Source organism: Taurulus bubalis, assembly GCF_910589615.1.
Source record: "Taurulus bubalis genome assembly, chromosome: 3".
In the NCBI taxonomy this organism is placed as follows: domain Eukaryota; kingdom Metazoa; phylum Chordata; class Actinopteri; order Perciformes; family Cottidae; genus Taurulus; species Taurulus bubalis.
This window is the reverse complement of record NC_136591.1, coordinates 16,344,746-16,369,341: the sequence shown is the minus strand read 5'-3', so window position 1 is coordinate 16,369,341 and position 24,596 is coordinate 16,344,746. Positions and strand designations below refer to the sequence as shown.

General features: G+C 41.9%; 1 protein-coding gene across 2 annotated transcripts in view; it reads right to left on the bottom strand.

Annotated features, from left to right (window-relative positions):
• Positions 1–24,596, bottom strand: part of camk2d1 (calcium/calmodulin-dependent protein kinase (CaM kinase) II delta 1) — a gene marked incomplete at its 3' end in the record, with an annotated part of 69,374 nt that overhangs the window by 9,084 nt on the left and 35,694 nt on the right. The window contains exons 6-14 of one of the 2 annotated variants that reach the window (XM_079214948.1): positions 21,267–21,339; positions 16,034–16,136; positions 15,118–15,201; positions 12,677–12,771; positions 11,612–11,734; positions 11,374–11,457; positions 11,140–11,182; positions 8,799–8,839; positions 362–410 (exon numbers count right to left, since the gene is read on the bottom strand). In XM_079214948.1, the coding sequence (XP_079071074.1) occupies positions 362–410; positions 8,799–8,839; positions 11,140–11,182; positions 11,374–11,457; positions 11,612–11,734; positions 12,677–12,771; positions 15,118–15,201; positions 16,034–16,136; positions 21,267–21,339 (695 nt within the window). The remainder of the gene's footprint in view (positions 1–361; positions 411–8,798; positions 8,840–11,139; positions 11,183–11,373; positions 11,458–11,611; positions 11,735–12,676; positions 12,772–15,117; positions 15,202–16,033; positions 16,137–21,266; positions 21,340–24,596) is intronic. The other variant, XM_079214949.1, reaches the window with a different exon arrangement.

Genomic DNA, 24,596 nt, shown 5'->3' with positions numbered 1-24,596 from the left:
TGCCCTCAGCTAACTTCCACTCTGGGGTCCTCTTGTAGATCTATCCTCCCGTGATCAAGTACATGGCACTGGACCAGCCATGCCTTCAAAATGAAGCAATATGAACCATGAGAAATCCAACGTAGTGAAACTGAAAGACAATAATAAAACATGCAACACATTCATGAGATAGACACGACCACTGACAGGGTGCTGTCCAGACCGAGTAGCATGTGACCGTGCACCCAGAGAGGGAAAAGAAAGACGCATATAAACTGTAAAAGCTTTTGAAAGAGCTTAGAGGAAAGAGTTTTCATGAGGTGCTGGGAGTGGTCCCGTCAACACAAGGGTAGCTTGTGCTGGTTAGTCTGATCGGCCCTACCTCTCACGTCCTCGTCCTCAATGGTAGTGTTGGCACTCTCACTGGACTCCTGGGGAGAGACACAGAAGAGACACATGAGTAAAGGCAGCACGACAACATACAGTATCATTGATGTATACACAACATACATACTGTATCTGCAACATCAAATTACTGTATCTGCTTTAAGCTCATGTCAGACAATATTATTGGCCGACCAATTTGATTGCTTGATACAGTAAGTCTAAAAGGTTTATGTTGAAGCAGGTAGTCTGTAGACTGTGCTGGATGTTCAGAATGGGTAGTTTGGGTAATAATTATACTTTTGTCCTTAATTGTCCTTCTTAATAAGTTTGGCTAACCTGCAGTTTTGTTAACAAACTGTCTGATAACAGCTTGTGTATTCTGAACCCTCTTGACTTCATTTGAGAAATGTCGACACAGATCTCAGTAACAACCACCGCATCATTACTGATGGCCAAAACTCAAGTGAAGTATCCTATGAATACTGCACGTTTAAAACAAAGTGAGTATCTCACGTTGCAGGACACAGTACTTGTACAATAAGCTTATGGACAACACTAAAGAGCAGAATATTGCATTGGTACGAGGGATGCATTCAACAAAAAGCTTCTTATTGTTGATACTAAACAACACAAACTGTATGCTACACTATGCGCACCATCATGTCACTGCACAAAGAAAAGATACAAGCATGCACAAGTTCCCACACGGTCATGTGACTGCACACGAGGATGTAGATCCATACATTCGACACGGGAGATGAGCTCCAGGCTTCCCTTGGAACCGCTGTGGTACCCATGGGTTTGCATGGTCTTCTTTTTGTTCCAACAAGATGCACAATCCCCTTCTCACGCAACCAGTATGTGCGTTTTCAGAAGATTAAACATTGGCATGTATGATGACTAGGTTTGGATACCGAAAACCGGTGCCTATATGACCGGTGCCTACTGGACCGAAACACAACGTAGATTTCAGTGCTTGAGCCGATTTAAATACTTTATTTACACTACTCTGGTGACTCAGTCCTGGCAGCAGATTGTATAGCTACAGTAGCTAGCTAGCCATCAACCTTTTAACAGAGAAAATGCCGAAAGGTAAACGGTCAAAAATGTGGCTGTATTTCGCAAAAAAGATTTGAACAACGCGACGTGCAACAAATGCAACAAAACAATTGCGTGTAAAGAAGAAGAGCCAAACTCCGCGTTTGTTCCTCGGTTCATTTGGTGTTTGCCGAATTCAAGAGCAGCTCCGCCTGGTTCAGAAAAGCTCTCCCAGTTGATATTAATGATGACGTGTAGTGCAGTAAAGCAGCAGTTTGTAGAATCAAACCGTTTCTGAGAGTTCTGTTGCACACAGTCCCCATCAGGCCACCTGATGCTTGTGTCTGTTCTTTTTTTTATATATTGTTCATAGTTTGAAGTTAAAAAGATTGAAGCTGTAGTTTGAAAAGTCAAGTGTCAAGTGTTTTGTATGTATTTATGTTTATAGTATACTTTAAACAGTTAATATATTAATTAATTTGAAGAAAACAATTTGCCTTGGCAATAAAAAAAAAATTCTTTAATGTGGTCAATCGTCGTTTAGTGCTTTTGTTTTTAAGTATCGGTTCAGGCACCGGTATCGTTTTAAAAGTATTGTTTTAGCACCGGTATCAAAAAAAAAAACGATACCCATCACTGATGATAACACACATTCATTTATATTTAGATCTTACATGATAACAATCACATAGACACAGAATATAAATACAGAAACATTTAGAAAAAAAGAATGATAAGTCAAAGAATTGCATGCAACAGTTAATAACAGCATGCATTATTTCACAGAAATAGCGTAATCCCTTTTTTAAATCCCACAACATCTTGAGTCTCCAGTGGCACACAGACATCCTCGTCAGAAGCAACATGGAGGCTCTACTCTAAGCTGCAAACTACGCTTTCACACTGGTCAGCTGTATACCTTGTTTCCATCAGCTGGGTTGTGGATAACAGTGGTTTGAGGCTCCTGATCAGAGAGGAGCAAGAGTACGAAGAGAGGTTTGTGCAGAAAGGAAGTGAGTAGGAGAGAAAAGTATTTAGCAAGAAAGGAAAAGAAAAAAACACAAAAATGGTGAAGGAACAAGGGTAAGTTGACTAAATTGCTATTTAGGGGAAAGCAAGGCGGTACTTAAACAGGATCACTACACATGGGGGGGTTATGGCAATGAAAGGTATGACTTTTCCCTGAACATCAAGTATATCAAGTCTTTCACCACAGATGATGGAGTCTGACCCGACACTGACGACAACATGACAATCACCACATTAAACACCATGGAAACGATCCTTAGACATATACGAGCCTTTCCTGGCAAACAGTCGTCGAATACAAACCTTTTCTACAACTAAAATATCCAAGAAATTGTTGAACGTTGAATATAAAAGGGCAGGCATTTAACCAATTACACACAACTCAATAGATGAACCAAACATACACCTGTATTACTCTAAAGAGACAAAATAAATCATCAACACTGGATAGAACAAGTAAATATTCAGGATGGACTTCCTGCTCACGTATACAGCATGCTTTTGCAAAACTGCTTCCTGTACACTGGTGCTGTCTTACTGTGTCCCAGCTGACATGTGTAACATAATTCACTTGGACTAAATTCCCTAAATGGGAAGGCTGAGCTGCCTGCAGGTGAACTCTCGGTCCCAGTGAGGACCATGTTCTCTGGTGCCGTGTCCCCTTCAGGATTAGACTGCTGTTGCCATTGCTGTACAGTAGGTGTGTTTACTACAAAGAGGGGAAGGGAGGATATTTGGCATTGTTTGCATAGACAGTCTTTGGATGGCCGTGGAACTCGCCCAGTTGAATTACCAATATTATCAGTAGTTTGCAACTGTCTCAGATTCTTGTAAAATCAAAAATGTAAAAGGTAGTAAACTTAAAAACTCAAAGGAATAGTTCAACATTTTGGTTAAAAACATGGATGTGTCTTCTCTTGCCATCAGTCTCATGTCTGTGCCTGTCTGTGTCCTGCCCATCAGGAGTAACTAACATTCACACCCTGACGGGAGGAGCTAAGCTACCACCTGCCCATCAGGAGTAACTAGGCTCGTTCGAGATGAGCCAGTTCTGCGCAGAATCGATCGGCGGCGATCGGTGCGCAATGCATGCCGGTTAGATTTGTGTCCGACTTGATCCCGACTTGCTCTGACGTCATGCACACGTGGTCAGCGATAATGTCACGAAAGCAAGGCGGCCCGCCGATTTTAGAGCAAGGCGCAGCAGTAGCTCTCCACCGACTGTGTGGCCCAGTGCATGATGGGAAACGCCTGGCAGTCGCAACATCAAAGAGCTGATTGGCTCTTAGATCTGACAGCAAACGCCACGTGTTGTAGAAAATCCTTATTTTATGTGTAGTTTTAATACTTAACGCTCAATTGTTGACTATTAGTCTCAGGTTTAATCTAAAAACACATCTTGTGTGGTTGATAATACAAAATCTTATTTATATAACACACATAAAACCAGTCGTAATGTATTTCACAGGCAGACATAAAAAGAACAAAGGATGCAGCTACACACACATTTCTACATAAATATATATTTATAAACACATATGAATAAATCCAAACGTGATCTGTAAACTACAAGAAGCCTAAAGTTCGGAACTAACAGGAAGTAATTTTTTCTATAACTTCCTGTGTATACTTTGAAGGCAGACTAAAACTGTCTGACTTGACCTCAGTTTTATGTCAACGCCTCCTGCTGCGGCCGCTGCTCTCGTCTGGATTCCAGGCGAGAAGCAGCTCTTTCGAACGATCAAAGAAAGAGTTCCAACATGTAACTCCCTCGAATAACACAATTTGACATTTCTGTTTGCATACAGCTTTAACCAAACAAGACACGTCATCATCATTATCGATATGGATCTTTTTCCCAGCAGGAACTCTCAGAATGATTAAATATAGTGTTAAGCATAGGAGTCGACTACGAGTAACTTATGTGGGGGCCCACATTAACATTGCACCTATAATAAGAACTGGACCTTTTGTTTGTTCGCCTGGCATCTGTTTGTTTATCTGTTTATCAGAGGTTTGAATGATGTGAGGTTAATGTTGGTTACATGGAGTTCAGGAAGAGACTTGGGTCAGCTCAGGGGTCCTTTGGGGAAAAGCGAGGGAAAAAGCTGCGCTCGCGCTATTCAGATTGGTCTAGAATAGCATGAAGTACGTAGTGTGGAGCTGATCAGTGTGTTTCTGTACTTTTCAGGTGAAAGTGATTAAATAGTATAAAAGTGGCGACACATGGGCATAACTGTTTGGAAGGCAAATATGAATGTATGTCTGTTTAGAAGTTGAATTTAATGAATCACTTAGCTTAGCTAGCTAGTAACCGTAGTAACCATCTGTAGCCTGTGAGTGACAGTTGCGTGAATGTGTAGAATGTCGCCAGTGTGAATGAAGTTGTTAGTGATAATATAAGTTGATATAGATATAAGAAACTGTATTCAGATTGGTCTAGAATAGCATGAAGTACGTAGTGTGGAGCTGATCAGTGTGTTTCTGTACTTTTCAGTGTGTTCGTGTACGGTTGCTCCTGTTAGTAAAGAAATTCTTAAAAAAACATGCACGCCTGGATCTCCTGTGCGCAACACTTACAACAAGCAAATCTTGAGACTACGCTCTCTAGAAACCTGATAAACAATTCACTTTTGGGTTGTGGGTCAGTTTTGGATGAAGTATTGTGTGGTGTTCCCATTCGGAACGAAGCTCTGCTTCAAGTCTCTGCCTGGCTCATGGGTACTGTAGTTTTTAGAGCTATTTGGGATACCAAACAGAAAAAAACAGGACTTCTCAGAAATGAAACAACATTAACTTATAATATTGTTTAGCCCTTCCACATAAAAGAATATTGAGGATATCATTAAAAAAATGTCAATGGTTATTTACAGTGGTAATAAATACTTGAGGTGAAATAAGTAAATCTAAAGATCTACCCAGTAGCAAACCAGTCTTGTCTCCAGTTTGGTTGACAGCAATGGCTTGAAAGCTGTGGCAACATCAACATTAGCCACAGTTGACATGCAATGGCCCCAGTGTTGCCATTACAGCCATCATCAACAACAAAGGAACATGTAGCCCATCAGCAATGTGGCAATGCAGTAAAGCAATCCAGGTGCATGTGGCCAGCTCATGTTACACAACCACTAAAGACATCTGTGCTTCTTAAGCTTCATGGGAAAAAAAGCCCAAAACAATCAGCACCAACAATAAAGTGAGAAAGTATGGGGCTCAACTGGGCCGTGTTATCGGGACAGATGCCACTGAAAGATGGCCAGCGACAGATTAGACAGAGACCAGACTGTCATGCAACATGCAAACATGCAAATGGACAGCAAGGCAGGGAGACAGTGTACCAGAGAAGGAGTGGGGACAGGCTCTTTGGGACTTGTGACCACATTAGCCTTGTTGTTGATCTGGAGTGACAGAGTGGACAGACAGGTGGACAGACAGGTAGACAGAAGTGACAAGACTTAGTGTTCAAACAATCGCTCTTCAAGCAGCTGCTGTGGAGGGAAAAGTGGAACGTTGTGTTCAAGTGTGATTGTCAGTCCATCATCGTGTGCATCCAATTAATAATAATAATAATAATAATAAACAGAATTTTCCCGCTTCAGTTTTTAGTTTGAACACAATAATAATAATAAACAGAATTTTCCCGCTTCAGTTTTTAGTTTGAACACAATTAAACAGTATAGCATGAAAACGTCAGCACCTTCATAAAGAGGAGTTATCAGAGACAAGCCTGCTCATAGATGAAGAGAGACTGCGAGTCTGGAGGGAAACAAATGGCCCAATTACTCTGTAGACGGATGATGAAGTAGGTAAAACGCTGAACAGACTTTTCTACTCGCTGCATGAGTACCGTCTCCTGCATGTACCACAGGTAGATCTAATTATGGGGTTGTGTTTTCTGGTCATGTGGCTTTGTGACTGTGGCTCAGCAGGTAGAGCAGGTCGTCTTCTAATCGGAAGATCAGCGGATCATCTCGGCTTCCTCAATCCACATGTCAGAAGGTTCGTGGGCAAGAACAGCACTGTACCACCCATGAATTGCACCGGATGGCTGTCAAATGAATGTGCATGAAATATATATATATATATATATATATATATATATATATATATATATATATATATATATATATATCTCTTGTATATGTATCATTGTGACTTTATAGTGAACATTTTTAAGATTGTTTTGTCGCCCAGCCCTTTTTGATTTATGTTACGCATTACAGCAATATATTTTTCGGGTGGTGCAATGGTTAAATCTGGTAAATTAGACAACAGTGTTTCTCAACTTTAATGGATGTACAAAGTGGCCATTTCCATGCAGGCCAGGACAGCACATTGCACCATCCTAATATAACATATGATTCAAAAGCTAAGGTACTAATTGATGACCTCTAACTCGAAGGTACAAGGAATACCAACATTAATCGTTTTAATGTACAAGGTTGGTGTTGTTTTTACACAGATGCTTTTGCAAAGTGTGACATCTGGGCTTCAGACTTCAGACTGGCCTACTGCACGAATCACATGGAGCCAAAAACCTACAGCACTAACAGTACTAGGGACAGGCATTGCCATTGGTTTGCCTCAAGCAAGCGGGAATACACAAACATCCCCAAACTTAAAACCATTCAAGTACTATGACGATGATATACATGCTCTGCATTGCACTAGTTGTCTAGATTTGGTAAACGTTTCATATTTCAACGGATTCTCTGGCACTGGGAAAAAAAATAATTGAAAAGCAGAGTAACATGGTGGTCAGCTGACATGATTGTTGCTCATTTACAATATCACAAGCAGGGCTGGAGCCAGGATTTAGAAAATCACTTTGGTCATGAGGCCAAGTCCACCTCCCATCTGAACATCCGGATGTGACACTAGAGATAAGGTTTTATTAGAATGTATTCAGTCTAAGTTACTTTTTAGTGACCACAAGTTGTCTAATTTGATTATAAATCTAAAATAAGTAGAAAAAGTATCTAGGAAGTAATGGACATAAGAGCCATGTCAGTATTTGGAGCTCCACTTCTCTCTGTACTGTCTGTTCAGTCATGCAGTCCCTCCTCAGCCTCAAGCAGCATTGTGGTGGGATTGAAACACAAGCGGTTTCTACTGCTAACGAGCTACTCACTGCAGATGTCAGTCTGGCTAACGAGCAGCAGCAGGTTCAGGCCTACCCTCAAATGTTCATCACCGTCCGCCTTCCTCTTCAGCATCGAGCAGCCACAACACAAGAGAGAATATGAACCTTTGCCTCACTCTGCACACACACACAGTCAAATGTAGAGGCTCATATGAGATCATCCCTCCTAATCACATTCAATAGGTGATCAATATTAACCCACAAAAAGTCGAAACAATAATGATTAGAAACCACATTCAGTTGAAGATATTTGCTTTTCTGATGGGAAATGTAGTAGTAGTGTAGTAATGATGATTATGAGAAATGTATCAGATCCTCAGACAAAACTGAAGTTATTTTACTTGGCCCACAACACCTCATAAATCTATTATATAATGATATAGTTTATCTTGATGGCATCGCTCTGGCATCCAGCACCGCTGTAAGGAATCTCAGAGTTATCTTTGATGAGGACAGGGATGTTGTACGTGTACAGATTGTAAAGCCCTCTGAGGCAAATTTGTGATTTAGGGCTAAACAAAATAAACTGAATTGAATAGAATTGTCTGTGCAGATAATGTGTCCTGTAGTCACATTTAAATGTGCATACTAATGAAAATTGTCCACATTTAGTAGATTATCTAGAACCACGAGATAATTGGAAACACAAGTTATATTTTAACTTTAAGCAGCACAAATAAAACAAATTTCCCCTCCATTGTATCATTGTATCAAACCTTTGCCATAACATTTTAACTCTCGGCATCACTAGATACCACAAGGGTTAACTGGGAAAACACCTTTAATGATATTTTGGTGATGCAACAGAAAGTCTTGTTTATCAACATCCGAAACAACACACACACACACACACACACACACACACACACACACACACACACACACACACACACAAACACACACACACACACACACACGGCGCGCTGAATGGAGAATGGCGGAGAGATGAAGCTGATCTCCCACCCTCCACTGATATTTTAATGATCGGTTATTAGTTTCTAACAGCTTCCTCAGCCTCGACAGCAGATGTTCTTGCTTCTCTCAGACAGATTGATAATGCAGAGGGATAACTATTGGAAGATGTGTGCCACACCCATTTGGCCAAGATAAATTCACTCCTATGTTTACAAGAGCAGAGTTCATTGACCACAATGCTACAGCCTTCAAAGAACAACCTGCTGAGTGTGATGTTCTGTTGGAATTGGAGGATAGTGGAACTTACTTTGACGCCATCCGCTTTTTTGTTCAGCAGGCTCTTGGCTACTGTTGAGAAAAAGATATCAATGCAAGGAAATCAGTGTCCAGCTGGAATTAACACACACACACACACACACACACACACACACACACACACACACACACACACACACACACACACACACACACACACACAGAAAGCAGAAGAGAGAAATGCAAATGTCAGAAGATGAAGTGAAACTTGGAGAATCATTAGCCTGGAACTTGCAATTAGATCTGAAGCCGTTTAGCTTCCATCCATGACCTGTCAGGAGGGAGCTACAACCATGTGTGTTTTCTTTGGGTTTTGGTGAAGACCACCAGCTGTTCAGTTAACATGCAAAATCAGTGTGAGACACAAACAGATGGCAGGAGATCTCTAAGATAGTAGAGGCGTTTATTGGCAGGAGAGATCTCTAAAATAGTAGAGGCGTCGACATGTTCATATTTAAAAAGAAAAAAAGTGAATATACCGTAATGTCCAGCCAGTACAGCTCAAACTAAACTACTTTTTTTTTTATTATATCACGACTACTGATCAAAAATCACACATTTTGAACTGTAGTGATATTCACTGTAACTATAAAGTCTCTGTAAAGTGACTATAAAGTCTCTGTACGAGATGTTAGGCAGTCGAAGAAGGATCTCTGGTGCTGTACATTTAAATGAGATCAACCCTTTCTGTTCTGTTGATTTCGGCTATTGTCAATAACAAAAAACCAACAGTGAACAAAGTGCGGCAAAACTATTAATAACCACATTAATAGGACGGACTTATATTTGACTCTATGAGGCAAGTTGTTTCCTTTTCCTCCAATATGGCCACCGATGGATGCCTCATGTCAGCTGAGAGCCAACATGGTGCCTTAGTAAAGACCTGCCTCAGTACCAGTGTTCCCTCTAAGCTGCGCGCGTGCGCGGCCACGCAGGCCAGTCGAAGTGGCTGCGCAATAGATTTTTCAGACCGCGCACATTTTTCTGACCGCACAAACGATTTTTTTTCAGGGGTTAAAAATATTTTTTGCGCCAGTGTTTCTGAGATAGGAGTGAGCCATCTCCGCAATAATACAATCTTTGATGTGACGTGTCGAGTCTTCTTGGCCAATCAGCGTCCCGTTTCTCGACATGCGCTCTCTGTACCTCTGCTAGCGCTCTGCCTCCGTTAGCACCCCCCACCCCCGCTGTCCTCCTCCGGGCGCCAGGAGTGAAGCTCGCCCAGAGCGCCACATGAGCTCGGGCCGGCGCTGTTTAGGCTCCTCTTGGCGGGCCCTGCTCCAGCAGTTATAGGCTACCATGATGGCGAAAAGAAAGGCAGAGCAGGCGCCCCAGAAAAAGGTCTGCCTAACGTTCAAACATGAGTGGCTAGATGAAATAGTCCAAACTGACACAGGTAGGATGAAACTTTCAGACGTAATTAAATATGAAGAATATGAAGTTATTAAATTGTTTATATAGGCTACCTTTAGGAAAAATGACACCATGTCAATTTAATAGGCCTATAATTATTGTTAAGCACTGCATTAGCATTTTTCTTTCAATGACGTTCCACTTAAATGTTGTACCTGCTGAGAAATGACACCTTTGATACTTTTATTTTTTTATATATATCATTATCAGTCATAACCAGTGAACCAGTCATAACCTCCCCTTATTGAAGTTCAACAAATATCCTTTAAGTTCAACTAAACTGACTGGTAAAACACCATCATTAAAATGTTCCCAAAGTCCAGCCATTATAAAGGATATTGAATAAATATCAACCTTGTATACATATTGATGCATTTGCTGTCATCTCTTTGAATCCCCTATGGCTAACGCAGGCTTGTGGTCATTTTCGGCAGATCGTGTGGTTGCGAATTGCTCACAGTGCTGAAATGTGCGCTCAGAAAAAAAAAAATTTGCTCAGTGCTGAAAAAAATGAGAGGGAACATTGCTCAGTACCAAACCTCACGTGAAGAGGAGCGCTTACCTTTCACATGAGTTACCACACAGAGGGCAGGAAGAACAAAAAAAAAGTTAACACATTGGTCACGGTCATAACAACAGGGACTTGAGTAAAACAAATGTGATCTTGACTCATTTGTCATAAAGAGAAACATCACTAATGCTACACTCAGTTTGAACATCTTGCCCTTTAAAAGGGACCTGAAGATTGGACTGCATCCATCTGTTAGAAGAGCAGCCTTTAAACAATACTGAAACAGCAATACATACAGAGTTAAGAAGTGTCAGCAGGGACTAGAAGGATAGTATGCAGCACGGTCTTGTAAGGGACCAGTATTTCAGAAAGAACAAGCAAGACACCAGTAGGACTGGTCCAGTCCTACCTGAGAAGTTGCGAGTGGCCAGCATAGTAGTCAAGATAGCACCCTAGGAAGAGAGACATGGACAGTGAGAAGGACAAACTCTAAAGGTTAGTGATTAATTATGATGATGCCTATGACTTTATATCATTTATCAGAGCTAAATAGACCAGCGCTTTTTAAGAAAAGACCAAATCTATTAACTTTCACATCAGTCGAATGGATGGATTTACCCAATCTCAAATAGTTCCCACGCACCTTGAGTTTCCTTCTCGCGTTGAACTTCTTCAGGCACTCCACCGTCTCCTGTCTGTGCATCATGGAGGCCACAGTGGAGCGTTGCTGTGGACACAGACAGTGTTCTGTTATTTGTCCACAGGCATTTAGTTTGTGAGAAGAGCAGCTGATTGATTGCCTGTAGTAATGACTGAAAGAGCAGGTGTGTGTGTGTGTGTGTGTGTGTGTGTGTGTGTGTGTGTGTGTGTGTGACACCTACGCAGATCCAGGGGTGTTTGAGTGCATCAGTCGCTGTCACTCTCTTGGCTGGATTAATGGTGAGCATCTTGTTGATCAGGTCTTTAGCTTCTGGAGTCACTGTATCCCACTCAGGAGAAGGGAACTGTTCCAGGAATGACATCACAGACATTTGTTATTTGATATGCATCTACTACCTGTTATTTTTTGTTGGCATTGCATTCTGAAAAGTGTCAAGTACTCAAATCTATTTTTAGCAAGTGTCATTTTGTGCTGATATTGACGGTCAAAAGTGTCCCTTTACAAAATGTCCTATTTTACTGCAACAGGATCTGACAATCAGTCCTGGTTCTAGCAACCTCCCCTGCCTCCAGCGAGCCAGCAATACAGGCTGGATCTCCAGCAGTGTGGTGTCAGTGTTGGCTCCCAGTGGGGCCCGGCGGATCTGTCCACGCTGGGTGGTCTCTGCTGGAGGCCCCGCTGGAGTCTGAGCTGAAGAGTTTCTGGGGAACATGCATGATTTCATCTGATTTTTCTGGAATCTGACCCGCTGGCACCGATGATGAGCATTAAGAATAACTATATATAAATAGACAATCTTCTCTCTGATGGTCCATCTACGGATTTAGGACATGGCCATGCATAGAATGTATGATTGAGGCCTGACTAAAGTGTTCAATTAATTGACTTCCTCATAAAACATTTATGAAGCGGTTATTGTAATTGTAGACATACATCGCTGGCTTGCAATCTTCCTCTTTTGTTGGCACATTGCAAAGTGTTAACAGCCACCAAATGTAGAGTTGTGGAACAACATAAAAACTTTGTATCGTGTCATCTGTGTGCATGTACAAAACGGGGACCCACTCATCAAAACATCTGACCAGCACAAATAGTAGTTAAAAAGGTCACAGGGTCTCTAACCAGAAAAGTTGTTTTGGTAACAACCAAAGTGAGGTTATGTATTGGCTCTGATAATGAAATGTTTAAAACAAAGCCCAGTGCTATGGGAGTGTTTGTGATGATGGAGCATGGCTGCTGCTACACATTGGTTTAAAGAGAGTGTGTGTGTCAATACACAACTCACATCATAAGCCCCAGCTTTGATCTGCTGGTAGAGTCTGTGCTGGTCCTCATCCCAGAATGGAGGGTATCCCACCAGAAGGATGTAGAGGATCACGCCTGCACACACACACACACACACACACACACACACACACACACACAATTATCACATCCAACAGTCTATAAAGGTGTGGTGAAACACAAGGGAAATAAAGAAAAAATATATTTTAGTTTCGGTATTTGGTTGTGTTTTCTCTATTGGAAAGTGCTTGGAAGGTGTTTTTTGGATTGTCTAGACCAGTTGTTCTCAAACTTTTTTTGTCACGCCCCACTTTGAAGGAAGAAAAATGTTCATGCCCCACCGCCCCAACAAAAAGCCGATCTCCGTGAGATAGGTTTTACTGTTGTTTTTGTTTTAGCAAAACGGCAAGAATCGGTGAGTCGCCAAGAATCTTGGCCGTGCGCAAACGTAACCTGTTAACGGCGTAACGTAAACATTTCCACAACAGTACAGGCATTTCACCATGTATAAATTAATGACATTTTATGTACTTTGTACCCTTGTACTATGTGAAGTTCTATGTACTATGTAGCTAATGGGGAGAGTGGTCGTCCTGAAACCCAGTGTTTCCCCTACCGTTATATTATGGGGGCGGGGCGCCCCTCTGATGACCCCCCCAACCCCCCTCCCTGTAATTTTTCCTATAGCGCCAGATTACAGAAGTCATTTAAGGTTATCTTTCTTATAGAACAGGTCTACACCTTGTTCTGTTATTAAACAAACTAAACAGCCGTATTTTTTTGATGTTATCCACACGACAGCTTGTCATTTCTGTCTCTACATGGTCACGTTAACACTTCTCCTCTGTATCGCGCACGCCGGAGTTCCGCCCCGATGCGCACAGACACTTGCACGCACGCACGCACACACACACACACACACACACACACACGCACGCACGCGCACACACACACACACACACACACACACACACACACACAGACAGACAGTTGAAAAATATGTCACGTGAAAAGCAGACCGCTATATCCGCTATATACTCGTTCTCCTGAGAGGAACACCGGAGTTGCTCTATGAACCCGAAGCAGCTCTCTTGCTCCAAGTGAAACGAGCCAAAGTGCTTGTGTCTTGTACCCGACAAAGAGCCTGCTGGCTTCACACATTACAAAAGTACAAAGTACACGGACATAAAACAAAGTCATTAATAAATACATGGAGAAATGCCTGTACTTCAGGGTGAATGTTTACAGTACGCCGTTAACAGGTTACGCTTGCGCGACTCGCCAATTTTTGGCGTTTTGCCAAAAGCCTACCTCCGTGAAGTCTCTGTGAGATCGGCTTTTCTGCTGCTGAGTCTCTCAAAACAGAAAACAGATCTTAGCTCAACATGGAGCATGAATTGAGAGCGGCCGTATAGAATCTACAACCCCGTTTTAAAAGTATGTGTAGAGGAAAGCAGCTCACTGCAGCCACTAATACTGATACAACCTGATGGCTCACATATCTGCACTCATTCTGTTTTGCAAAAATATTGTAGCTTATTGTTTTCCACATTGAGCTATTTAGTAGTAACTAAATATTTTTTGCACAGATAGAACAACGAAAATAAAGTTCTATGTGATTGCAATTTCTTTATTTGTTTTGGTCTGATGGAGCAATCTGGTTTACTTGAAAGTGATTGCAATTTTCTTTATTCTGTTTATAAAAGCACAGATGGATTCACAAATGATGTTATTTACAGAACAAGTTGGAGAACCACTGCTTTAAGTGTTTGTGTTGTCGTCGTTGTCGTCGCCATCCCCCCCTCTCGAAGCTGTAAACATAGGGGAAACACTGAAACGACAAGGTAGCCGGTTGGATTCCTGGTCTCCCCATAGTTTACATGTCTCAGTGTCCTTGAGACACTGAAGCCCCAGTTTCTCCCCGGGCGCCTCAAAGCAGCCCACTGCTCCTTAATTACTAAGGATGGTTAAAATGTTGAGAATAATTTCCCCACTGTGGGATTAATAAAGGATTATTAAAAAAAATATATATATATATAAAAAAAAAAACCTGCCCCTCTCACCCCACCTGTAATACCTCTGCGCCCAACTAGAGGGTTGTGTCCCACAGTTTGAGAACCACTGAGCTAGACGGTTTCCAGGATAAGATGAAAGGGCCTGAGGACGAGACCAGCTGACCACAAACCCACACCGGCTATTGTGTCACCACAGGTGTGTTGAAAGGAGCACGGCTGTTTGATATCTCAGGGCCAGGTGGTCTGGCCCATCAGAAGTGTGTGTAACCAGCGTCATAGGCCACTTCTCATACATAGGATCCTTCTCGTTAAACAGTTTATCATTTCGACACCGTGTATACTTTGGACTTGGCTGTTTCATGCCATGATGTCTGTGTATAAATAAGATTCCCTCGGCTTCCCCAAATCAACAAGCCCAGGGTCTTACCGCAGGCCCACATGTCTACTGGCTTGCCGTATGGATCTTTCCTCAGCACCTCTGGAGACAGGTACCCCGGTGTACCGGCAAAACCTGGAACACACGCACACAAATAAACACACCATACAACTACCCCTCTATTTTATGAAAAGCTTTGATAATGCCACTCACTAATTCATTGGTTTAGCCTGACAAGGAATTCTTAAACTGCTGTATTTCAAAGTCTATCAAAAGCTTTTTAGGACCCTCTTCTAAAAACAAAGCATTTCACAGTAGCTAAGGATCAGTGGTCCCATAAAGATGCCGTTTATGAGCCGAGGTTAACAAGCTCCAAGGAAAACCTTTGTGGTTATGTAGTTTAGCTTGTGTGACGCAACATGCAGCCGACTTGAAACAAGAAAGCCTTAAAGTAGCAGCAGACCCTTTGATATGCACTAGGACTAAAGTCAGAAGATAAACTGGTTCCAGATGGAGGCTGCAGCTGGGGGAATAGTCCAATTATGTCTCTGTTCTACAGGGAATATGGAGAAGAAATAGGTCTGAAATATGTGCAATCCAAAGTGAAGCCGAGAGCAGTGGCTCACCTAGTCCCTTTAGATAGGTACACAGGGCGCCATTGGTAAAATGGCATAATTGAAGTTCATTGCATTTTACCATTTAAGGAAATACAAAACTAGGACAGAATTCTCAATTGTTCCGTTTTTTTTAATCAGCTCAGTAAGGCCTTTTCTGAGAACTAAAGCTCACAATGTCTAGCTATCATAGAGTTATGTACATTTGCTCAAACATTCCCATTGATTGATGCCATTATAATTATGCCATAAGCCTCTAAATAAAATAAGTTAAAACTCCACAAGAGCCACAGAGGGTTCATTCATTCATTACAAACTTTATTATAGACATTTAGAAAGGTGCATGTACTCACCGAACCATGCCTGCTGGTCTCCCTGCACCTCAATAGCCAGGCCAAAATCTGCCAGTTTGACCGCTGCCCCCTTCAACTTGCTGGCTAAGAGTAAATTCTCTGGCTTGAAGTGAAGAGACAAATAAAAAATGGATCAGCATCATGCACAAATACAGAGATATGATTGGAAAATGAAAATAATCATGACTGAGGTAAAGCCTTTAGAACAGCCAGCTCACAGGCTTTTAAGCAGCAGGAAGGGCTATTAGAATTCACAGAGTGGTACCATTAAGGACGGAGGCCTCACAGAGACTTTGAGCAGTTAGGACTAATAGCTGAGCTAGAGGCCAACTGAAGCAGCTGTCCAGTCCAGCTGGAGTCAGAGTCCAGCCTCCACACACACAAAGTCACGACTGAACCTGAACCTGAGTCAGTCAGGAGCCTCGGCAGACTTCAGCTCCGCAGCTTTGGTGGATGTCATTCAACAAGATGCTGCAGGGCTGCAGTCGAATTGGAAGTGTGAGCCCGGCTGGTGGAAATGGATGGTTCAGAGAACAGTGACTCATGCCAAACCCCAGCAGGAGGAGCTTCGTCAAATGTTCGGAGAGGATAAATGATGTATTTGCTGACATCAACGCGGTTTCCGTGATGCAGCCAAATGTGAGATGATTCAGAAAGACTGTAGTTATAATAACAATAAAAGGGAAGCTGCTTTTATCTTACACCAATTATACCCAGTTATCTTAAAAACAGTGTTGTTTAGTATTGCCTCTAACATCGAGGCAAACCTGCTTGCTTTTTTTTGTCCGTCCTTTACATACATACTGGATATTGTAATTGTATTACGGTAAATGCAAAATGGACATGCAGTCATTGCAGACGCTCCCCACCATCCATTTATTGCTAAAAAGAAGTCTGACTAGGACGTCAGATGATCAGCCAGTTTTTAACAAACCCTGAACCTGTCTGGGTTTCTGCAATGTGCAGTTCATACCAGATTGATCAGGACGTATGCTCCCTCCTTGCTACTGGTGTGTAATACTGTGAGTCATTATGTTAATAGAATTACTGGCTGGGCTTCTGCTTCGGTCTGGAGAACAACTACTATTACTGACAAAAGCGCGAACTGACACACACACACACACACACACACACACACACACACACACACACACACACACACACACACACACACACACACACACACACACACACACACACACACACACACACACACACACCAGGTTTTAAAATCGTTATCTCAAAAGGAGAATATCCCAGATTATCCAACTCTCCCTAGTACCTTGGACATAACTGGGATTTTATTTCAGACCAGAGATAGAGAGATAAGGAAATAGGAATGGTGATGGAATATAAGAAATACAAATATGTTGCGTTCTATTTTATGTAAATATTCTAGTAATGCTAAAAGCTATAAAATGCAGCTGAGAATGTTTTATTGCAACTTGTACATCTTGTTGCGGAAATTAGCAAAATGTAAAAACATTAACTTTGGAGTGCAATGCCGTTCACCATTACCACTGGCGGTATTCTCTGCTGGCCTCGTCTAATTTTACAGACTTGTTCACTGAAATGACATCGTCTGCCTGACTCCATGTGAATGCAGCATAAGACAAGTCGTGACAAATTAAAAGAAGAGTGTCTGAGTCAGGTATTGTTCCATCATGAGGCTCCAGAACAGCTTCATAAGAGGTGAGGAGTTGGAAATAAGTTATATAACCAGATCTCTAGTCGAATATAGCAGCTCAAGGCCACAACCAGAATATATGTTATACAGTCAGGGCCATAAGTATTTGGACTGTGACAAACATTGTCTAAAATGTGCCTCTTTATGGGACTGACTCAAATGATTTGAAGTGTAGACTTCCAGCTTTAATTCAATGGATATAACAGAAACACCACATTAATAATTTAGGAATTACAGCCATTTGTACACAGCCACCCCCATTTTCAGAGGTTCAGAAGTAATTGGACAATTGTTTGCCAGACATGGGCAGGTGTGGCCTGTTCCCTTGTTATTTCATGACAAATTAAGCAGATAAAAGGTCTGGAGATGATTCACAGTTTTGAGTTTGCATTTGGTAGCTGGTCCAGAGAACTCCCAGGATGAGGACCAAAGAGGTGTCAATGCAAGTAAAGGAGGCCATTAAAAGGCTGTTAAACCACACAAACCTATCAGGCAGAGAGCAGAAACATCAGGATCGACCAAATCAACAGTTTGGTACATTCCTAACAATAAGAAATGCGCTGGCAAGCTCACTGACACCAAAAGGCCCCATAACATGAATACTGAGGTCCAGAGTACCTTGGAGGAGATGGGCATGTCTTTGTCAAAGTCATCAATCAAGAGAGGCCTTCATGAATCTCAATATATAAGGTTTACAACAAGGTGGGAACACTGAAGAACAGAAAGGCCAGATTAGACTTAAAACATCTGAATGAACCTGATCAGTTTTAGATGGAGGTTCTTTGAAAGATGAAACCAAGATGAACTTGTACCAGAATGATGGGAAGAGAAAAGTGTGGAGAAGGAAAGGAACGGCTCCTGATCTGAAGCAAACCGCATCCTCTGGTTAACAAGGTGGAGGCAGTGCTATGGATGGGCTGGTCTGGCTGCCAATGGAACTAGGTCACTGGTGTTCATTGATGATGCCACAGCTGATAGAAGTACCAATAGCATATTCTTCAATGGCCAAGTCAGTCACCTGATCTCAACCCAAGTGAGCATGCTTTTCATTCCCTTCAGATAAAAGTGGAGCTGAAAGACCCACAAACCAGCAGCACCTGAAGGAGGCTGCAGTAAAGACCGGCAAACCATCTCAATGGAGGAGACTCTGCGTCTGTTGATGACTATGGGTGGAAGACTTCAGCCAACCATTGACTGCAAAGGATTACAAATAATCTATGTTAGTTTGTCCAATTACTACTAAGCCTCTGAAATGGGGATGGCTTCGTAAAAATGGATGTATTTCCTAAACTGTGGTGTTTTTGTTATATCCATTGAATTAAAGCTGAAAGTTTCTACTTCAACCAAATATTGACTGTTTCAGTTCAAATCCTTTGTAGGCAAAATTTTGAAACATTTTGTTAGTCCAAATTATTTTGGCCCTGACTGTATGTTTATGTTCTGTAGCAGATGTCTAAAAACAGGCCTGAATGGGCCATGACCGCTCCACAAAAAGTTATGATATGCGAGTCAGCATGGATTAAATTCATGCATCTAGACTCTTCACACAAGCTTTACAATAACTTTATTGAGACTATACGTTACTTTCCTGAGCAGATGCTTTCTCACCATCATTATCATAAGAAATTAAATCACATGAATACTTACACAATGTGGCAAACAGTGTTTCCCATGGTGCCCCTGCTCTGCTCTAGTGGTTTTGGTTGTATTTGTATTGGCTTTGTGTTTCTGCAACGAGCCGGGGCTGCTGCTTGGCAACAGCCAATCAGAGTGCGGAGATGGCAGTCGGCGAATGCAAAATCTGAGCTTATTATTGCTGCATATAAACGAAGCCTTAGACACACCTGGTTCATTTGATTAGCAAATCAGAGCTTAAGAAGCAAACAGAGAGATGGAGACCACTGTAGACGTAAGGTGCACTAATGTCCAAATGACATTTCACCAAGATGAAACTTTGACCTCACTTAAACACATTCAAACAGTCCATCTCATAAGTGACCATAACCCCATATTGAATCTGTATCCTTAAATAACAAATAGTTATAAGACCCAGTTAAATATTGGTGTTTGAGTACCAAACATCAACCAACTCTTTCATTACTAGAAAGTGGGAACCCTCACACATCATTCTCCAAATGCAGCCAAAACCACAAACAGGGGAAGTTGTATTTAAAGAGATAAATAACTCCAGCAAGATAACTACTTATTGTAAGAACTTAGCTAAACTTATATTCAAACAATCCCGCAGTCATTTAACACAGGGCATAACCATTTTAAACACAACTAGAAGGGTGCAGATCTTCGTGTGGTGTCACTGCTGTGTGATTGTATGAATACAACCCACAATGACCAATGGGCTATAAGGTTTCATAAAACACACTTCAATTAAACTCAATACCAAGCAGCGATGTATGCAATCTGCTCAAAGTTGTCGTAAAAGACAAGTCAAATACTCTTGCCGAAAACAACTTAAACTCACCAAGAGTGTCGCCGATGTTTAGCAGTGAGTGCACTGGTAGTTCAAAGGGACCAAAGTGCCCCCCATGCCCCCGCAACTTGTTGGTTCTTTTTCAGAAGGGGATCAGAATATATATATCTTTATTTCAAATATAACTAAATGCTTTTTTTCTGGAGCAACAAAAGTAATGTGGACAACAGCAAAGTCACTATCTAAACTCAATAGTATCTTGTTGGAAAAAAAATGAATATCACTAAAATGAATTATTCTGAGTGAAGTCTATAAGAATGACACAGACATCAGTCCTCCTCCCTTTGACGGATTCTCTGCCTGCAGTTAGACTGCAGACAGACAGCTTTCGTTTAGCTTGTTTGTAGGAAGTTGTGTATTGAGTGTGTGTTGTGCTTGTACTGTTAGTTGATGCCTAAACACAGACATAATCTCTCTGTGCTCTGTCAGTCTTTTTGTCAGGATGTGGTTCCCAGATGCTGCGTTGCCTCCACGATGACTCACTAAATAGGTACAAAGAGCAATTGTTGCACCCATGCCACTATGATTATGTCATTTTTTTTGGGGTGCATTATTTAGTTTTTTTCCTTTATATAAAACACTGAACATCAAAACACAGATGCACAACATATGCTCTATTGTCATAAATATAAATAATATTTGCCTGAATGTGTTTTGAATAAAATCAATATTAAGATATAAAAGATATTTCTAAAAGATGCCCTCAGAAGATGTTCTCCAGACCCTTGCACCTTTTTAAAAAGGCCCATGTACAGACAGCCTGCTGCTTATAAACAGCCTCACTGTCAACCCTCAACACTTCTTATAGGCACCGTGGGGGCAAGTGGACAGCCTGCTCAGTGGAGGAGGGAGGTTGATATGTATCATGACTAGAAGATATGAGATCACATCTCCAAGTGAATTGGGGAAGTAATGGTGCAATATGATTTTCCAACAAGAACTGACAGTAGAGCTGCATCAGATGTGTAAAAGAAGAAGACAAACGCGGAGGGGAGGGAAGCATGTTGTGTGGGGCCACGGGACAAAACGGAGAAGATCTTCACAGTGAGTGGACTTACCTTGAGGTCGCGGTGGACCACGCCCATCTGGTGGCAGTGTAGCACAGCCTCTAGGATCTGCTGAATGCAATGACTGCATGCAAACACCAGGGGGCCATGTGTTAGTGACAAGCTACCACTCACTGTCTGCGGCTGTGAGCTGGCTTTGACACTCGGGAAGCCGCTGGCCTTGTTAGCAGAGAGATGTGCAGCCCTCCCATCAGCCACCAAGAGGGCCGCTAGGTGGACCATTTACTCCATATTCAAAATGTTTATCCGTGTTGCCACGGTCACCCACTGACAAAGGTGGATTTTTTGTAATTATCTACAACTGTGACAACACTGCCAGTTCTCTCCCCGAGTCCCCAAACAGAAGTGGTGTTAGCCCCAGGCCAGCTGGAGGCCGCCCCCTGAGAGGATGAGGAGGGAGACCAAGGAGCTGAGGAAGGTGTGCTGGGACTCTGCAATCAGACCACAGTGGTATGAAGGCAGGTCCTCCTCTATTCTCTCAACACAACGAACTAGAAATGACTAAAACGGAAAAGGTGATACTATTTATGAATATTAAAACAAGAACAGTGTTAGAGTATAGACTCAGGGCGTTTAATGTCTGCATTAGATCAGAGAGATACTTTGCCATGTTTTTACGGGACAGTCGAGTAGAGTAATGATGTCATCTTTGTCCCTGACGCTGATATATCCTTATGCTCAATGAGTCGTTGTTTTTGTCTCCAAAACTATGATTGAAAAAAAAGACAGCTATAAGTAACAATCTCTAAACGAGCTGCAGGAAAAGTTCAGCAAAAGTGCCTACGGCTGTAGAGACAAGCGTAGCCAGAACATGTAGTCAGTAGTAGCTACTTATGCTAAATATGTGATTTGGCCAAACTCGCAAGCGGTGCCAGGTTGGTAAGATCTCTGTGCTTGTGTCTGTGCTATTTGTTTCCTCAAGAAAGAAGAACTCATCTGGTAGGTTGCCTCCCGCTCCCTGCTCAGGACTGGTCCTGAGTCAGGGCTATCTCTTCAGACAGGTAGTTAGCAGCTAGGCAGCTAGCTCAAACCTCCTGTATGGAGAAGCAGGATCAACACAGCTGGTGTCATGGTGAAAATAAATTACATTTGTGCTCTTAAATTAATATTGTGTTGGCTTTAAACATACAGTATGCGGGTTGTGATTATGCTTGACTTTAACATCCATTTTTTAAATAGTCCTATGTAGACCATCAATACTCTAAATAAAATAACCTAATTTAAATTGAAATATTGGTTGAAAATTCTGACACTCATGTGAAAAGGCCATCACAAGGAGCTGGCTGAAAAGTGATCCTCCAAGCACAGGACAGTGGCTGGACATTGTAGAGGAGATATATTACATGGAAAAGCTGACTTTTAAGGATCAAAGCAGGGACCCATGAACAACGCTGGGTAAAATGGACTTCATTCAGGGAAAAGATGAGTAATGTTCTCAGCTGGCCTGTAAAGAATGGACCAAAAATGATAATGAACGATTGGTGACCCCCTATTAATTTAATTACTTTTATTTACTTATTTTTTCCACTGTTTTGTCATTTACAATGTTTTGTCGGGTTTTTTATTAACTGAAAAAATAAATAAATAAAAAGTAAAAAAAAAGAAGAAATATTGGTTGAGGAAGTGGATATTACATATTTCCCTCAAACGGTCCTAATGTAGACGGAGCCACATCCTATTGTAAGTGTCTGATCGATCCTAATAAATGATGATGTAATGGTGACGGTGGAGGGCTTTAGGTGGAAACACAGCAAATCAACTCCTCTTCCTCCTCCTCTTCCTCCTCCTTCCCCCCCTCAGGTGACGGCTTCCCAGTGGCTGTGTCAGAGCACTTTGTTGGACAGATGCCACATGCACTTTGTGCTCAGGCATACAGAAGGGGCAGGTCATGATGAGATCTACCCCCGACCCTCAGATACTACACCACCTACCGCCTCCTCTCCAGTCAACCTAACTACAATGTCCTGCAGCAGGGGGATTTAAAGACACTCCTGGTGACGGTGTGTGGGGGTGACTGGTGGAGGAAGGGGTGTGGCTTGGCTGGCGGCGGCACTCAGTGAAAGGTTAATTGGTCGATTGGTCAGGCAGTGGTGGAGCAAGGCAAGGTGCCGCAGGCGGGCAGGCCTTTGTCTTTAGCCGTTCCTGTCACTTACTAACCTTAAGGTCCCTGTGCACTATGCCATTATCGTGGCAGTGATTTACACTTTCTAGAATCTGCTGAATGCAGTTACTGTGGAGGAGAAAGAGACCAGGCCAGAAGCAAAAAGGAGAGGAAGAACAGGTAAATGTCAGGAAACACAGGAACAGGCTGACAGAACACACCCAACACATGAAACAACCACAACAACAACAACACCTGATCGACAAAGGAAAGATTTAAAGGAATAGTTCAATGCTCTGGGAAATACGATGATTCACTTTCTCTTTAGGAGTGCGACGAGAAGATTATAATCAAGTTGAATATCGAGTCAAGATGATGTTAGCCTAGCTTAGGATAAAGACTGGGAGCAAGCGGGGAACAGCTAGTCTGGAGATTATGATGCTGAATATATTTCTTAACAAACAAAAGTGCAGCACACTGCAGCATCTTACTATGTTAACTAGAATGCAGGCTGCCAGACACAGCGGAAAACAAGTTTAGGTACAAGTCTCTGTGCACGTATAGTCGTACCAAACCTGGCAACCTGGCAGTGACGAGATGCTCAGAGGCTGCAGACAATCACTGCACCGAGCTGTTAGCAGAAGAGGAAATACTCATAACTCACCCTAGAACCACCACAATGATGCCCTCTTTATTTAATCTGTCCATTAACAAAGATGTAAACATGACACAGGTTAATTAGTGATCAGTTTCCCCATGCTCCAGTCTTTATGCTAAACTAGATTAACCACATCAGGAGTTAACACACAGACAAGACATTGTCTTTATCTTCACACTATCTACATCACTCTTGGTAGGAAAAGGCATCATTGAACGGTTTCTTGAAGCAATTTCAATAGACAAGTAGAGAAAAATACAGATGGATGTTCTTTTTCAAATATAAAGCTCTTTCAAACGTCCTCTGTGAAACAATTTCTTACAAATCAATAAAATCCACTACAAAACAGACTCTAGGTCCTTCACACATAAAGCGGTCTTTGTTTGCCTAAATGAACAATCAGAAAGAGTTACGATTATCGATCAGCTAATTGAAAATCTTAGATGATCCATGAATGGAAATACTCTGGGATAAAGAATAAAGCTTCGCTCTACAAAAATTACCAGAGGGTTCTTTGTCATTAATGTTTTCTGTTGTCTGAGCACTTTATCTTTATCTTTAT